The 16,378-nt window shown below is 61.2% G+C and overlaps 1 protein-coding gene across 6 annotated transcripts in view; it reads right to left on the bottom strand.

Moving 5' to 3' along the window:
• Nucleotides 1–971: 971 nt before the first annotated feature.
• The window catches only part of LOC141420285 (protein unc-13 homolog A), a 41,476-nt gene continuing 26,069 nt past the window's right edge, over nucleotides 972–16,378 (bottom strand). For 2 of the 6 annotated variants that reach the window (XM_074064559.1, XM_074064560.1), the window contains 15 exons: nucleotides 15,509–15,605; nucleotides 15,061–15,204; nucleotides 14,181–14,264; nucleotides 13,502–13,579; nucleotides 13,233–13,321; nucleotides 12,693–12,845; nucleotides 11,571–11,694; nucleotides 9,230–9,268; nucleotides 8,319–8,348; nucleotides 7,093–7,149; nucleotides 6,729–6,809; nucleotides 6,204–6,351; nucleotides 2,697–2,789; nucleotides 2,009–2,168; nucleotides 972–1,331 (listed from right to left, as the gene is read on the bottom strand). In XM_074064559.1, the coding sequence (XP_073920660.1) occupies nucleotides 1,031–1,331; nucleotides 2,009–2,168; nucleotides 2,697–2,789; nucleotides 6,204–6,351; nucleotides 6,729–6,809; nucleotides 7,093–7,149; nucleotides 8,319–8,348; nucleotides 9,230–9,268; nucleotides 11,571–11,694; nucleotides 12,693–12,845; nucleotides 13,233–13,321; nucleotides 13,502–13,579; nucleotides 14,181–14,264; nucleotides 15,061–15,204; nucleotides 15,509–15,605 (1,678 nt within the window). In that variant the 3' untranslated portion in view covers nucleotides 972–1,030. Of the gene's footprint in view, nucleotides 1,332–2,008; nucleotides 2,169–2,696; nucleotides 2,790–6,203; nucleotides 6,352–6,728; nucleotides 6,810–7,092; nucleotides 7,150–8,318; nucleotides 8,349–9,229; nucleotides 9,269–10,708; nucleotides 10,863–11,203; nucleotides 11,469–11,570; nucleotides 11,695–12,692; nucleotides 12,846–13,232; nucleotides 13,322–13,501; nucleotides 13,580–14,180; nucleotides 14,265–15,060; nucleotides 15,205–15,508; nucleotides 15,606–16,378 lie in introns of those variants that run through there. The other 4 variants (XM_074064561.1, XM_074064564.1, XM_074064562.1 and 1 more) reach the window with 3 other exon arrangements.

Raw genomic sequence — 16,378 nt, 5'->3', positions numbered from 1 at the left:
CAAACGGCCCTGGAGCCGCAGCCCCGTCCGCCACCTTGGGCGAAGGTCGGTCTGCCGCGGGGACCCGCAGCTGGAGAACCGACCGTGCCTGGCTTCAGGGACACCGGACGCTGGCGGTCAGGAGGCCATGGCCACGGACCTGGATGCGCGGCGCCGGGGACCCCGGATCCTCCCGGAGGTCACCGCATCTACAGCGCCGCACCTCCCGCGGCCGTGCCCACCGGGCCGCTCTTCCCCCGCGTCCACTCCACGTGTGCCCGGCCGGGGCGGAACCTTCCCCGCAAGCCCGGAAACGCGAGCCGCCGCCCAGCCGGACACCCGACTTCGCTGAAGGGGAACGGGGCGCTGCCCGGCGTCGGAGGAGACGCTGGGACTCAAGCTGCGCGCGCCCGAGTTCTCACGCGGACGCGCGCACGCAGCGCACACACACTCACGCAGCCGCGCGCCGGGGCTCTGCTGTCCCCTATCTGGGGAAAGGGCACCGCCCGGCTCTGGGGGCCCCGAGTCGCTGCTCTGGGTCAGGAGTGGGCGGAGGGCAGGGGTGTCGCTTGGCAACCAGAGGGGGCGCGGTGGGGGCCCGGGCTCCCCTGGTAGAAAACGGGGCGCCCTGGGAGATTAGCAGCCTGGGGGGAGCTGGGCAGGCGGGGTCAGCGACAGGGAAGGCCTCGAACCGGGAACCCGGCCTCAGTCTCGCCGTCCGTCCGTCCCACGGGCTGTGGGACTCCACGGCAAGGACTGGGTTGCTGAGGGGATGGGGGCCCGGAGCCGCCCGGCCCGTGGAGGCGCCCGAGGGCGCATGTGCTTTTGAAGTCCCGGCCTCCCGCCCAGTTTTTTTGCACGACGCCGGGAAGGACCCCAGTGGCCCCCGGGGCGTCACGGCGCCCGCCCGGCAGTTGGCTCTGGGACCCTCTATGGCTTTTCAGGGACATGGCCTCGAGAGATGTGGCTTCTTCCTCCCGCGCCCTGGGCGAGGCTCCGCCCACCGCGCCCCGCCCCGGGCGCGGTCCCCACGCTAAGCCCCGCCCCGCCGCTAGGGCGCAGGCGCGGCACCGCCCTCCTCGGCGGAGCGCGTGTCCGACTTGAGCTTGACGAACTCCTTGGCCACCTCGTCGTTGCTGCGCTGCGACAGGATGCGCAGCACCGTGAGTCCAGTGTCGTCCATGTGGATGCGGCGGCCGAGCGGCAGCCAGCAGGCGGCCGTCCCGCGCTGGGCCAGCTCCCGCAGCTGCAGCACGGCCAGCCCCACCGTGCGGTCCTCGCGCGCGAAGCAGTAGTCCTTCACGCACACCTGCAGCTCGTAGCACTCCGGGCCCGCGTCCGCGCTCAGTGTGCTGCGGGAGGGGCGGGGCGTGAGCGGGCCCCGCCCCGCCACCCACGTGACCGCACTCCAAGGCCACGCCCCCTCCCCCTAGGACCCTCAGCTTCTGGTGCCGGTGTCCCGCGCTCCGCTCGGTGCTGGGCCACGCCCTCATCCCCCCAGCTAGGCCGCCCCTGCCCGGTCCTCTTCCTAGCCAGCCCCGGCCCTCCACCCCCTCCAGACGACACCCCACCTGGTCACCCCCACCCCCACCGTCACTCACAAGGTCACGCCCTAGTCGCCCCAGGTGACACCCTACACTCACTACCTGCCTAGTTTATCCCACCCACCCAACAAGGCCCTCTCCACTGAACCTTGCCCCACCCCCCATGTCCAGGCCATGTGTCCACCCGGAAATACCAGGGCCTTTGCCCTCCGCTAGAGAGAAGCCATCTTCGCTGGGTGTGCTGCCAACCCACGCCCGATTCAAGCTGCACTGCCGAGCACACTCCTCCAAATGACCTCCCACTGTCCTGACCCTGCCCATCCCCCCCTCTGGCCCTCTTCACCTCCCTCTCGTGACACCCACTCAGGTGACCACTATGCTGTCCCCTCACTGGGGCACTGGCCCATCAGACATCTTTCCTGTCCCGCGGGTGGGCCCTTGGTCCATCTGCCCCCACCCCGCCCCGGCAAGGCTCCCACACTCACAACTGGAAGCTCTCGTTGTATTTGGGGGCCCAGCTGTTGTTCTTGGATTTGGTGGCAAATTTTCGTTTCTTGTCACTGAGCTGGGGCCCAATGATGTTGACCTCAATGAACGGCCGGAAGATGCCAGAAGTCTGCCACTTGAGGTCGTTGGCAGCTACAACTGTTGGGGGACACAGAGGGGAGGCCTGGTCAGGGCCACCCTGTATAACCAAAATAGACGTCTGAAAGACTACATTTCCCAGGATGCACGTCTAGCTAGGTGTAGCCATGTGACTGAGTTTTGGCCAATGAGCTGTGACAGGAAGTGATGCACAGAAGTTCGCAGTGGGATTTAAAAGGCAGGGAGCCCTGGGCCTTCCCCAGCCCCTACCTGCAATGCTGCCCAGGGCTCTGTAGAGTAGTGTTCAACAAAAGATGGCAGGGGCCCAGATACAAAAATCAATTATAAATTGGAAATATTAGTTAAGGCAGCCCAGTATGTGTTCCAGTTAACAAAATTAAAGCTAGCAAAAGGGATGGGCTCCTGGATGCAGCCATGCCTGAAGCTGGCTACCTCCAGACTTTGTTTTCTAAACAAGTACAAAACAAAAAAAATTTTTTTGGCTTAAGCCACTTTGAGCTTGGTTTCTGCCTTCAAACCTGGTAACCCCTGGTGGAGGCATGCCCCCTCCCATCTGAGGCCACTCACCTTTTACTGTGACCTTCTGCTCCCCGGTTCCGGGGTGGGTGAACAGCTCAACGTGGACAGAGACTTCACCCACAGGGTCCTCCACACCTGAGCCTGGGCAGGTAGGAGACGATGTCTGATGTGAACTCTGCTTTCCCGCCAAGAAGGACCTTGGTCACCTCCACCCACCATGTGCTGGCAGCACCAGGTCATGGGCCTGTCAGGGCTTTGAAGGGGCCTGAATGGTGGGTGCCCTTAGGAAGCCACAAACCCGGGTGTGGGCCTTCCACTGCCTTGCTGTGTGGCCTATGGACGATTTCTCAGCCTCTTTGAGCCTAATATTGCCTTCCTCGTCCTCACCTCACTGTGGGCCATGTCACATCGTGGCCTTCTCTTATCACTCACTATCTCGTCCCTGGGTCTTTTTCTTTCCCCCTGTACTTGGGCTTGAACTCCAGGCCTTCACCTTGAGCCACTCCACCAGCCCTATTTATTATTTGCCTGGGCTGACTTCGAACTGTAAGTCACCTGATCTCTACCTCCTGAGTAGCCAGGATGACAGGCGTGAGCCACCGGCGCCGTCTTCTCTTAACTGCGACAGTGACTTTCCAGATGTGTGTCCCACACAAAAAGGCTCCTCACCCACTTTGGTCACTTTCTCCTCCCATGACCCTGTGACCCGCAGCATAGCTCTGACACCTTCTCTGTCCTCTCTGCCCATGTGCAGGGACACTGGACAACCCTACTGGCCGACGTCAAGACAACACAATCTGCCTGGACTCTTACAAGAGACCTCCCTATCTCTGTTTTCACCCTCAAAAACCCCAAGTCAGATCACGGCCCATGCTCAGAGCCCTCCATGGCCCCCTCTGTGGGACAGATCTTCGGGGTTCCTCCCAACAGGGCCCCCACTGTTGCTCTACCTATCTTCAATCCAGGCCCCACTGCCATGGCAGCTGACACTCTGGCCGCCTCACTTCTCAGGTGTCTTTTATCTCCCCTGCCCCTAGAGTCTCAAATTTCCACTGAAATTTGATTAATTACAGCTATCCAATCACAGCATGCCCCGCCCACAGCTTTCAGTGATTGGCTCAGGGTGGCCGGTGACCCACACTGGGCCAATAGGAGTTGGACCTGAGCGTTTGGCTGTAACTGGTAAGAAATGAGTCCTGGTTCTCTGGCTCAGCCAATAAGGAGAGAGCCCGCCCTACATAGGTTTCCATAGAGACAAACTGACCAATGGCATCGTTGGAGACCTGGCTCCAGCTATTCCTGCTGGTAACAAACCCCCAATCTTCCCTTGTCTGCTTCCGTAAGTGTCCTGAATAGTCTTATGGGGACTGACCAGGGGGCTGCACGAAAGCAGACATGTCCTCCTCATGGGGGGACATCCTGCCGGGCCTGTAGACCTGTGACCGCCAGCACCCCACCACGCCCCTCCCCACCCCCCCCCCAGGCAGCCTCCCAGTCTTGGAGCACCCCATGCATGGGGACAGGGACAGAGGGACAGTTGGAGGTGAAGGGGGAATGGGCTCAGTCAGAGGTTGATCCCAGTTACCTCTCACTGGTAGGAGTGGCTGAGGGTCAGGGAGCCTGGACACCCCCTTCAGCCCAGCACTGGGCCACATGCCCACCCAGGCCGCCCTTCTGGCCATGACAGCCCCTCCCCCCAGTCACATGCTCAGCCTCCCCTCCCCCAGGCCGATGCTCCATAGCAAGCTCAATCCGGGCCATGTATAGATGGGGTGCCAGGGAGTGAGACTGATGGTCAGGTGGAGGTCAGACCAAGGCGAAGCTAGTAAGAGGGGGGAAGAGGGCAGTGCTGGACGCCCCCATCCCATGGTTTGCTGGTTCCACAGCAAAGGGGCTCCCGGGCTCTCCGTCCCCCACACCACCCACTAACCCCCAAGCCCGGACTCTGACAGAGCCTCCTGGGCAGTGGGTTTCCTCTGACATGGACCCTCCTCGTGTATAGACGGCACGTCTTGTGGAGCAGCTGGGGACGTTTGGTGTTTTAGCCAAGAGTCTGGCCATGGGGCCCAGGCTGGCCCTGACTAGGAACCCGTCCTCCTGGGATCACAGGCCACCGCCCCTGCTTGTAGGGAGGTTTCTGAGATCTGCCAAGAAACACTTGGCACAGGGTGTGGGCGAGTTGGAGCCTGACACAAGTGGGTTTCTTCCTCTGACAGACAATGGACACGGAGGACTGCTGAGGGTCCATCATGTGCCAGGAATTGCTCACAATCACCCTACAAACCAGGGTCTGGTCCGTCCCCATTTTAGACAGGAAGAGCGTGCCGGATGGCTGAGCCGGGACCTGAGTCCAGCTCTTGATCTCCTGGGCCTGCCGGGGACCCCAGGCCTGGCTCGAGACGTCCCTTCCCCGTGTGGAACCAGCAAGCCGTCCTTGCTTCCCCGGGAGGCGGGAGGACGGGCCTTTTACTAGCCGGGCCGGGAGGGGCGCGGGTGGCGGGCGGGCGGCGCAGCACGTACCCTTCTCAGGATAAATGTCTTCACTAAGGGTAAACCTAGTCCCCTTTCCACCATGGACTAATGGGGAGGGGAGGATGGGAGGAGCAAGTGACAGGAGGAGATGGAGAAGTGTGCAAAAGTGGCGGGCGGAGGAGGTGCGGAGAGGGGACAGCGAGTGACAGGGAGGAAAAACAAGAGAGAGAGAGAGAAACGTCAGCTGCAGACAGACGGACAGACAGATGGCCTTCGGGTCCGGGAACACCAAGGACAGTAAAAGCAGCGAAGACTTGGAAGGAAAATGAAGCCGGCGACCAGGGAGGCCCTGGGCCGACTGTGGGGGGACAGGGCGATGCAGGCTAAGGGCTGGACTCCCCACTCCAGGTCAGGATGGATGGGGACCCGTCCCCTTCGCTGTGGACACAAAGCCTGAGGCCAGCCGCCCAGACCCTTGCCTGCTGCGCACTCAAGGCCAACTTTGAAAGGGGGTCCCCAGGAGGGACGTAGGACCCCGGAGCCCCACCCTCCAGCCCAGCACTGCGTAGGAACAGGAGACAGAAGCAAAGACGGAGGGAGAGAGGACTTGAGACATGGAACCCCTCCCCTCCCCTCCTCCCCAAGACGTCAGAGCGCTTTCCCCGGGCCCAGGACCAGAGGTCTCACCGGGAGCTGCCTATCAGTCCTTGCCTCCAGGACATCTGAGATCCCGCCCATCACAAACAGTTAATCCCCGTTCTCCCCTCTCCCCCACAGAGGTCCCGCACCCAGGGCTGTCAACCACTCATTGGTCCTGGGACATCATAATTCTACCAGCAGATGACAGTCACCTCACGGCCCTACGGAGTGTAGGATCCCACCTCTAAGAGCTGTCAATCACTCCCCGGCCCCTGACGTCAGAGGTCCCGTCCCAGAGCTGGTCCCTAGACACCTGCTCAAAACCACCTTCCGAGACCTTGGGGGCCAGAGGCCCCGCCCCATGCAAGTTGGCCGCTCATTGGCCATGACGTCACGGGGCGGGGCCAGCGGCTGCGCAGGCAGGGTGGGAGGCGCGCCCCTTACCCTGGGCCGACTGTGTCTGCACGAAGGTCTTGATGAGCAGGTCGGTGGCCTGCGTGTACAGGGACAGGGCGTAGCGCAGAGACTGCAGGTCCGGGCTCTTCTCCAGGAAGGTCTTCTTGAGGCCCACGCCACCCGCGTGGAAATATTGCTGTGGGGCGGTGGGGGAGGTGAGGCAGCGAGCGACTGCACCCCGCACCTTCGCTGGGCCGTCCTCGGCCTCACTGTGCCCACTGGTGCACAGGCCCTCCCGCTCCTGCCCAGTGGCTTATCCTCGAACTCCTATGCACTCCTCAAAACCCTCCTCCCGGGTGCCTTCCGCAGAAAGGCCTCTGCTGCTCCCCCTTGGATCGGCCACCGCCATGCATCCTCCTCCTATCCCGGGCCTGACCTCTGAAGCTGAGCAGGCCTGCACCACCGTCTTGTCCACCCCAGGAACCGGAAAGTGCACAAATGCAATGACTTCAGGGCTCCAGGGTGAGCCGAGGTGCTCATCCGGCCCATCCGGCATAGCCTCTGGCCTCTCACCTTGATGGTGTCCAGGGCCAGTTCAACCACTGCACACTGCTTGGGGGTCAGGCTTTTGGCTTCTTCTCGTACCATGTGGTCCTGCAGGGGCAGGGCGGGCAGAGCAGACCCCACCGTCACGGTCTGTCTCTGGGGCTCATACCTGCTAAACTTGGAGGGTGCACTGTGGGTCCCTCTTTGCACAACCTGGCACCTGGCATGGGACCGAGCTGCACCTGAAGCTCAGCCGTGCACAGTCCCCAACTCGCTAGAGCAAGTGACCCGCCTACATCAGCAAATCCGGCTCCCTCTCTTGCTCGTGTGAAAAGCGGCACCCCGGGACCCCCGCCCCATGGTTGGCACGCCTGCCCGGCCCCTCACCTACCTTGAGCTTGGACAGCTGGCCCAGCTCCTTAGCGGCATTGAAGATCATCTGGGTTCCCTGCAGATAACGACAGACGACAGGGGTTAGGGTGGTCCCCAGCCCAGCCCTGGCCACCCGATGACACCCAGCCCTGGGCACCACGTCAGTTCTTGTTCAGAAGTTCTGCTCAGGGAGATAGTTGGTCAGAGGACAGAGGTCTATGGTCCCCAGAACTCCCAGTCCAGTGGGGACATTACCCAGCCTCTTGCTGCCCGTGACCCCAGCACTGGGGATAAAGTAGAGAAACGGGCAAGGGTTGGGCTGTGGAGACAGTGGGCGGGGAACCCCAGATGAGGCGTTAGTGGGCATCGCCTCTGGAGTTGGGGCCCCGGGACCAGCACAGGTGGGGCCCTGGTGGAATGTACCCTCCCCACGACCTGTACCCTCCAGGATCCACCTTGTAATCTGGGGGGCTGTTAGTTTGACCTTTAAAAGAAAGACGACTTCCCTGAACAAGCCTCCATAAGTGACCCCCCTCCAAAAGACAGACAGGTGGGCCTGGGTTCAAATGCCAGCCTTGCTGTGTGGCCATGGGCAAGTGGCTTGACCTCTCTGAGCCTCAGTTTTTCCATCTACACTGTGACTTCCAAAGGACTCATTTGCTTCCCTGGTCTCAGTCATGGGCACTGCTGAGGCAGACAGCGTGCTGGCCTAGAAGCCACAGGCCCAGCATCCCCCATTACCAAGCCGGGGGAGCAGGCAGATCCCTCGGCTCTCAGGGCAAGCAGGGGTACCCACGTCAGCATGGGGGCAGGGTGAGTGTCCATGAGGAAATGAGTCTTGCGACCCTGGGTCCTGGGGTGCCTTAGGCGGGGAGGGACCCACCCAGAGGTGGGGTACAAGGAGTCACTTTGTTTACCAGCTGTCATCACCAGTCCTGGCTGGCACTACTGCTGTCAGCATTACTGCTGTCTCAATGATGTGCTCGGGGTAAATCCAGCCCGTGCCCACCCCAGCCTCTATGCTTTTCTTTCTTGTGATCCCCTAAGGTTGTTACGAGTGACATTACCCAGAGAACCGCTACCTGGGCCTCAGTTTCCCCTGTGCAACCCACCTGCAGTCTGGTGGGGAGCAGGGCACCCCCCCCACGAGCAAGCCAGACAGACAAAGGAGTAAGTCACAGACGTGGAGGGCGGGGTGGGGTGGGGAGGGTGGGAGCCAGACAGACAGGGAGAGGCTCATCTTACGTCTGAATGGCTTGGCAATTTCACCCTGCCCTGTGGAGAGAATCAGGCGGAGGTCAGAGTGCAGCCGGCCACTGGCGGGACACTCAGCGGGACTTCCCTGCCCCTCACAGCACGATCCCACGGCACAGCCCAGGAGCTCCCTCCCGGTTCCTGGACCTGACGCTGGATCCCGTCCCCAGCTAAGCACTTTCCCTTGACCACAGGGCATTCTGCAGGCGCCCACCCACCTCCTGGGACATGTGCCTGATCCCACAGTGGGCACTTGGGGGCAGGGGGTGGAGAAAGGGGGCTTGGGGTCTCTCCTCCCCCAACCCCTAAGCCTTCCCCTGCAGGCCTGATGCTACAAAAAATGCACTGACAAGTCCTGCAAGTCCACTCAGCATGGAGACGCACACACCGGGCACCTGTGCACATACACGGACCTTCTGTACACACACAAACACGCGTGCAGAAATCACCCCAAATAAGCACGCACGCACACTATCACACAGGACCCACCCACCCTAAGCCCACATGAATGCAGTTACACGTGTTCTGCATCTCACACCTCAAAGGTGCCCCGCAGCCCACACCCACACGGCTGGGACCCCACGTGGTTCTGCCCAAGTGCACATGTAGCTCCACCGCCCCACGACCAACACCACTAGAACAAGACACAGCATAAAAAGCCAACGTGTGCCAGTCCAGGGCGAGGGGCCCTCAGGGAGGACACAGGTCAGCCGAGCCCAAGCTGGAGCCCCTGGGTGTTGCTGGGGGGGGGGAGGGGAGGCATCTGTGCACACGAACTCGTGTCCCCGTGCACGGGTCTCAGATGTGACTAGTTAGGGCTCCTGTCTGCTGCCTGTGACCCCAGCTGACCTGCCTACCCATGCAGATGGACACACAACCACACGCACACGGGACCTCATTACCTTTTCTAATCCCTTGCCATGCTTTCTCAAGAGGGTGCCCTGCAGAGACAACGTCACAGGGTGATCAACCAGCCATCTGCAGAGTGAGACCCAGGAGGTCCACTCCTGTCCTCATGGGGACGGGGGACTCTGCACTGCCCAGAGCCAGTGACCAGGCTGCATGGGGATGGGGGGAGGGTGTCTTAACGGCTGACTCTTAAGGACGGGAGAGAGTGACACAGGTAAGTAGACAGCACACAGATTAGAGAGATAGAAAGATAAGAAATAGAGCCAGAGAGCCAGAGAGAAAAGTCAACCCAAAATATAACCCATTCATATTTAGTGCACACACAAGGCTGCCAGTTCTTGGGGTCACAGGCTCCATATTACACCTGACCTTGAATCCTGAGTGCTCACCGTGTGGCCTCGAGTAGGAGCCTGGCCTTGTGGACAAAGATGGAATACTAGCATCCACCTCACTCAAAGGGTTGTCACGAAGGGAGCTGAGAGCAGCGTGACAAAGTCTGGTGTTACGGTGTTGCTGCCCTATGAACCCCTTCATCTTTCTCCTACCCTGCGCTGTCTATGGCCCCCGGTGGCCAGGCTGAGCCCTAGGCTGCGCCCACCAGAAGGGAGGTGCGCGCCTTCTCTCACCCTTGGCGCACAGCAAACCCGCAGTGCAGTCTCTCACCACCACACGTCTCTGCGCCATCACGGTTGGACTTTTTTTTTCAGTACTGCGGTTTGAACTCAGGGCCTAAATCTAAGCCACTCCATTAGTCCTTTTTTATGGTGGGTGTTTTTTTGAGATAGGGTCTCACAAACTATTTGCCCGGTCTGCCTTTGAACCATGATCCTCCTGATCTCTGCATCCTGAGAAGCTGGGATTACAGGCACGAGCTACCAGTGCCCGGAATGGATGTGCTATGGCCCTACAGCCGCCCTGACAGACCCACTGTGATTCACCCACTTTCCAGACACAGAAATGAAGGGGGTGGAGGTGAAGCAATGCCAAGGTCACAACAGTGGGGAGCAGGATTTGACCCCAAGTCACCTGACCCCAAAGCCCCCGCCACACGGTCTCCCAGTGGCCATTGGGTGTGTCTGGGGTTCGGGTGAGGATGTGTGCAGAGGGAGGGCAGAGGCTGGGGACAGAGGGACGGAGTGTGCTGGGGACTTCCATAAGGCAGAGGTGGGGGCTGCAGCTGAGCAGGTGGGAAGGGTCCTCGTGGTGAACGCCTGCATTAGGGGGACCACTCACAGTCCAGAGCCCAGGGGGAAGGCCAGAGGGGGGCCCTTGACTCTGAACACCTCCCTTGCTTTGGGGAGACTCAGGCATCTGGTGGCACTAGCAAGGGACCCCACTTGAGGGTGGGGACCATAGTGAGACCTGGACACCCGGGTGGGCACAGGCAGGAGCCTCCATGGACAGTATGGGGTGGGTGTGGCCTCACCGGACTGTGGGCGTGGCCTCTGTCCTCCCAGCCCCGCCCTCTCCATGCCCCGCCCCAGACAGACACAGGCACATCTAGGCAGGGTGGGGGCCGTGGGGTAAGGAGGGGACACTGGGGCAGATGCAGCGACGCGATGGGCCGAGTCCAGACACAGAGCGACGGACAGACAGACGGACAGACGGGACTCTACTTACGATCATCTGTCAGCCGGAGGGGTGGGGTTGGGGGAATAAGGCACCATGAGTGTCCCAGGAAGGCAGGGAGGGTGGGGAAGATGCCAAGAGGGGAAGGCCCAGCAGGGACAGAGTCCTGGCCCACCCGACCCCCACCCAAGCTGCCCTATTTGCCAGTGTCTACCCACCCCAGAATCCTCCCACTCTTGTGTGGGTCCAGGCTCAGGCCATGCTGTTGCAGGGCTGTCACCTCCCTGGGACCTGTGCCAGCCATGTCCCTATCCCTACCCCCACCTCTACTTGGCGGCCAGCTCAGTTCCTGGGAATTGCAGCATACAGTCTGTTTTTTGGGCCCCGCTGCCCTGACCTTTGCACATGACCTCTGACCTATATGTCCTCTGGCTGACCTCTAGGAACTCTCTGGTCTATGGGTCTGACCCCCAAGCCCCTTGATGAACGTGCTGACCCCCATGACTGCTGTGACCTGTGCTGGCCCAGGGCCCCAAGCTGACCCTGCTTCTTTTTGGTACCTTTTATGTGCTTGGAAGTCTCTTGAATCTACTTGACCCTCCTGGCCTGGGAACAATCCCACATGACCGTGGATGACCCCTTTGGCCATGTGTGACCTCTGATCTGCGAATGACCTCAGAAGGGGTGGCTTCTGTCACTCTCAGGTGGCCTGGCCTTGCTGACCATTGCTCCACATGCCCCACCTGCAGGTGCCCTGGGCCTCACCGTCTGGTCGGTGAGCGGCGGCAGCACGATGGTCTTCTCCATGGTGTTCATGACCAGCCGCCACAGCTCCTTCAGCACCCGCTTCAGCACCGTCTTCTCGCAGATCTTTGCAAACAGGGTCAGGCTGTGGGCGGGGGCGGTGTGAACACACAGGCCCGGCAGAACCACTGCACCCCAGGCCTCGGATGGGGTCCCGTGTGTGCCGTGTGTGGAAAAAGGATGAGTGTGAGGACAAGGTGTGAAGGGGCTTCAAAGGCCTGGGCCTCACCATGAAGATGGGGCAGTAGGGAGTCATGGCATATGCAAGGGAGGACACACAGATATTCATATTTGAAACACTGTAGAGAAGGAACTGGAACAGGACGCTGCAACAAGGCACAGAGAGGGGGCTAGGGCTAAGTCCAGGAGGGACAGGAGGGGCAGGGAGACTACAGAGGGAACACAAGAAAAAAATGGCAACTGGACCTATGACAAGTGACATGATCCACCCACCACCTGACACAGCCTTCTAAGAAACCATTTCCTCAAATTTTCTTCAGTTCTGGCTTCCTCTCCTTTAACTCCATCCACCCTCTCACAGTTCCATCCATCCACCCGTCCATCCACCCACCCGTCCACCCGTCCACCCATCCATCCACCCGTCCACCCATCCACCCACCCACCCATCCACCCATCCACCCATCCATCCACCCATCCATCCACCCATCCATCCATCCACCCATCCATCCACCCGTCCACCCACCCACCCACCCACCCATCCACCCATCCATCCATCCACCCATCCATCCACCCATCCATCCACCCACCCATCCGTCCACCCATCCACCCGTCCACCCATCCACCCACCCACCCATCCATCCATCCACCCACCCACCCATCCATCCATCCACCCATCCATCCACCCATCCATCCATCCATCCACCCATCCACCCATCCATCCACCCACCCACCCATCCACCCACCCAGCCATCCACCCATCCATCTTTCCATCTGTCCATCCCCCCATCTACACAGATCACTTGCCCACTGATCTTGCAGTTGTTTACTGGTGCATCTTTCCATCCCTTGCCACTCTGAGGCCACCCCACACAATGCCCGTCTGCCCTGTCCCCAGTGGCTCACTTGCTGTCCAGCAGGTCCATGATGGGCTGTAGCACATTGTCGGCGTCCTGGGCTACGCTGCTGCAGGCGCTGGCTGGCACGTTACCTGTGCCCTTCACCTGGCTCAGAATGTCCCCCATCTGCTTGACGCACTCCTCGATGTGGGGCTGGAAGCTGTAGCACAGAGCGAGGGCTCAGAGCAGCTCTGTCTCCCAGGGGACGAGGACACATGCCGACCTGCAGGCCTTGAGCGCCTGTTCCCAGCACAGTTTGTCTGCCTTATTCACTTTCTTCTCAGGCTCCTACCCAGGCCCTGCTGTGGCCCTCAGTCGTACTTCAGATAAACAGACTAGGCTCAGAGAGGTCAAGTGATGACCCCGGCCACACAGCCAGTGAGCAAGCGGTGAAGCAGGGTGCGAACCCTGCTCACCTCCACTCTGTGGCAACTGCAGCTGTGCAGGGTCAGAGCCTGGGAGTTGGGGGGCTGGGGAACTGGGGGGCCTGGGATCCACAGGGCCTGGGTCGCCTCCTTCCCAACGCCCACCCTACAGCTGTCCCCACCTGGTGGCAAACACACGGCTGAGTTCGTCCAGGACGTTGTTGAGTTTGACCTGAAGCTCCTTCAGGGTGTCACTAGCCTCGGCGTCCAGCTGAGGGGATGGGCGTCAGGTCAGGTTAGCCATCCACACGTCTGTGCTGGGCATTTTCCTATTGGCTCCAAAGAGGGACCCCAGGGGCTGAGAGGAAACTGAGGAACCGAGTGACATGCTGCAAGCTGCGAGCACTCCCTGGGCCTGCGGGGGGGACAGCTCCGGCCGGGGGCCTCTCACCTGCTTCCCACCCATGGCCTCAAACATCTTCTCCAGCTGCACGCGGAGCTGCTGCGTGTTGTTCATGAGGATGCAGGGCTGCGGACGCAGGGCGCACAGGGAATCAGGCCCCCATGTCCCCAGGAACCCACCCCAGGGGCTCGGGGGCCTCGGGCTCGGTGTCTGGGGGAAGTGGGGTCCCCGAGAGTCCTCTGAGAACGGGAGGTGGCAGGGATTGGCGTGGGGAGGAAGGGCTGAGGTAACACCCCTGGAGGGAAGGTGGGAGCAGCGGAGGGAGCCCAGGCGCAGCTCCAGGGCCAAGAGCTCACACACTCACCACGGCCAGGCCAGGCCATGCTGAGGTGTGCGCCCAGCCACAGACGCACACGCTCTGAGACTCAGACACACAACACACCCGACCAGACACATGGATGCTTATACACGCAGACACACGCCACAGCCCACTCCCACCTCTGCACGCTCACCGCAGCCCACACCGCTCAGCACAGCGAGACGAGGTACCACCAGCCGCCACCCCGGGCGTGCAGGGCCACGCACCGTCACACGCTCCCGAAGCGCCAGGCCACACTCACACAGCGCCCCTTGTCCCAACAGCGGTCAGACCTCACACGGGGACATGGGGACCTCAATGCTAGGGGTGCGGGTGGGGGGGGGACAGGACGGGACGCCTGCAGGTCACCACTTTCTCCTTCTCCTTGGAGCAGTGCGAGGCGAAGTCTTTGGAGATGATGTCTGCATACTGCAGGAGCACGTTACAGATGGTCTGTGGGGACACAGGGGCCCTGAAGCACCTGAGATGTCCCTGGGCCGGAGCCCCGCCAGGGACAGCCATTGACACGGACACACACAGGGGAGGGCAACAGCTTTCTGTACATTGGGCTTTTTTTTTTTTTTTGGCGGCACTAGGGTTTGAACTCAGGTCCTCCCATTGACTAGGCAGGGGTTGACCACTTGAGCCATTCCACCGACCCTTTTGCATTTCTGGTGTCTCGTTTTTCCTGGGAGACCTTGGGCTGCGATCTTCCTGCCTCCACCTCCCGAGGAGCTGGGACGGCAGGCGGGACCAGCAGGCCGGCCTGGGCATTTTTGCTTTGTTTTGAGACAGGGTCTCACTGCGTAGCACTGGCACTCGCCACCCTCCTGTCCCCCGCCTCTCACGTGCTTCAGTCACAGACCCTGCCCTTTACGAAGCTACGAGGCCAGGAACCACCCATGAGCCCAGCCCTAATCGCCAGCCTGACCTAGTCCCAAACTGAGACCCAGTTCCCGCTCCAGGTTCCGGTCAGCACAGCCCAGACCTTCCACTGGAACCAGTGACCCCGACACACCACCACTCACCTCTACTGTCCCTAAATCCCAGCGGCCACTCCACCCTCAGTGCTACCTCAACAACCACCCCACAGCAGGCCGAAACCCATCTGGGCCCGGCCTCCAACGGCAAGCTCAACCCCAACCTGAACACATCAAAGCCGCCTCCGACCCGACTCCAACCCAACTCCAACCCAGCACTGCCCCCTCCCTCAGCCGCCACCCTGGCCTGGCCCTGCCCCGGCCCCCACCTTGGCGAAGCGCCGCATGTAATGACCCACGATCTGGGGGTCGGGGCACTCCAGCTTCTTGACGATCTCGAAGCTCTGGTTGAGCTGGGAAAAGACATCCACCACAGAGCAGGAGAACAGCGCGTGCTCCGAGGTCTGCTGGAACTGCACAGGGTGGGGGCCAGGTCAGCCAGGGCCATGGGAGTCACGCCAGGGGACAGGGATTCCTGCCCTCATCCGCAGGGAAGCTGGGTCAGACCAGGGACCGCACTCCTCAGGGAGGCCAGGTCCGACCCCTATGGGAGGCGGATAGAGGACCATGGCGTTGTGGGGCTCATGCCAAGCTCCACGAGCCAGACCAAGAGAGCAGCCCACCTCGGGGTCAGCTCTGGCATCCATGCACGTCCCTCGACCCCGGAGGGAGGGAGGTCATGATGACCAGCGCTTGGGCAGGCAGCAGCCTCCTCACCCCATCCTTCTTGTCCCGCTCTAGGGCACCGTGCAGGAAGTCGCGGGACACCTCTTCATTCTCATCCAGCCACTGGATGACAAAGGGTTCGAACCACCTGGAACAGACCCAGATCCTCGCCCTGCCCTGCCCTGGTTATGTCCAGTACCAGCTGGTGCTGGGCCCATCCCCTGGCTGTCGCTGGACCTCCCTGGATGGCTCCTCCCCTGCTCCCCTCCCCCAAGGGCTCCATGGGTGCCCAGGCGTTGTGGTCAGAGTGCGGCCCAGACTCTGGGAGCTCTGGTCCAGATAAGCCTCCTGGGACCAGTGGGGTCCCATGTCAAGGCTTGCTGCCTGCACAGTCCCCCAAAGTCATGGTTCCCCATAGCATCAAGACCCTAGGTTCAGAGGTGACCGAGCTCTATGGAGGCTAACCACAGGCTCTGAGCAGCACTGCAGTGTGCCACACAGGGGACTGAGCACCCACAGGGTTCAGGGTTGTCAGGGGTCCCAGGACAATCACCTGTGACATCAAAGACCATGTCCACTGCTGCTGTGAGCACCGAGGACAGCACACAGTAGGCCCACCGTAACTGTGGCCACCATCCCATCCTCCAACACATCCCAAGTTCAAATCCTGGCTGAATCTGTTGCCTTGCCTTGGCGAACGCACCTGGCATCATTTTAACCCCGCTGACAGAAAAAGTGCTGCCAGCACTGCCCGGCTCAGTGGCCGCTGTGACTGGGAACTTTCTGGGCTCAGTCGTCAGAGCAGGGGCTGGGAATTAGGAACCCGGGGCTGAGCATCCTGTGGCTGAGACGCAGGTGGCCTGTGCAGTCACCCCTTCTCCGGGTGTCCACCTTATGGCCCACAATGGTGGCCTGGGCCGG

This window comes from Castor canadensis, unplaced genomic scaffold (assembly GCF_047511655.1).
Source record: "Castor canadensis unplaced genomic scaffold, mCasCan1.hap1v2 HAP1_SCAFFOLD_88, whole genome shotgun sequence".
In the NCBI taxonomy this organism is placed as follows: Eukaryota; Metazoa; Chordata; class Mammalia; order Rodentia; family Castoridae; genus Castor; species Castor canadensis.
Note: the sequence above shows the minus strand (reverse complement) of the source record. Positions and strands in the feature narration are given on the sequence as shown.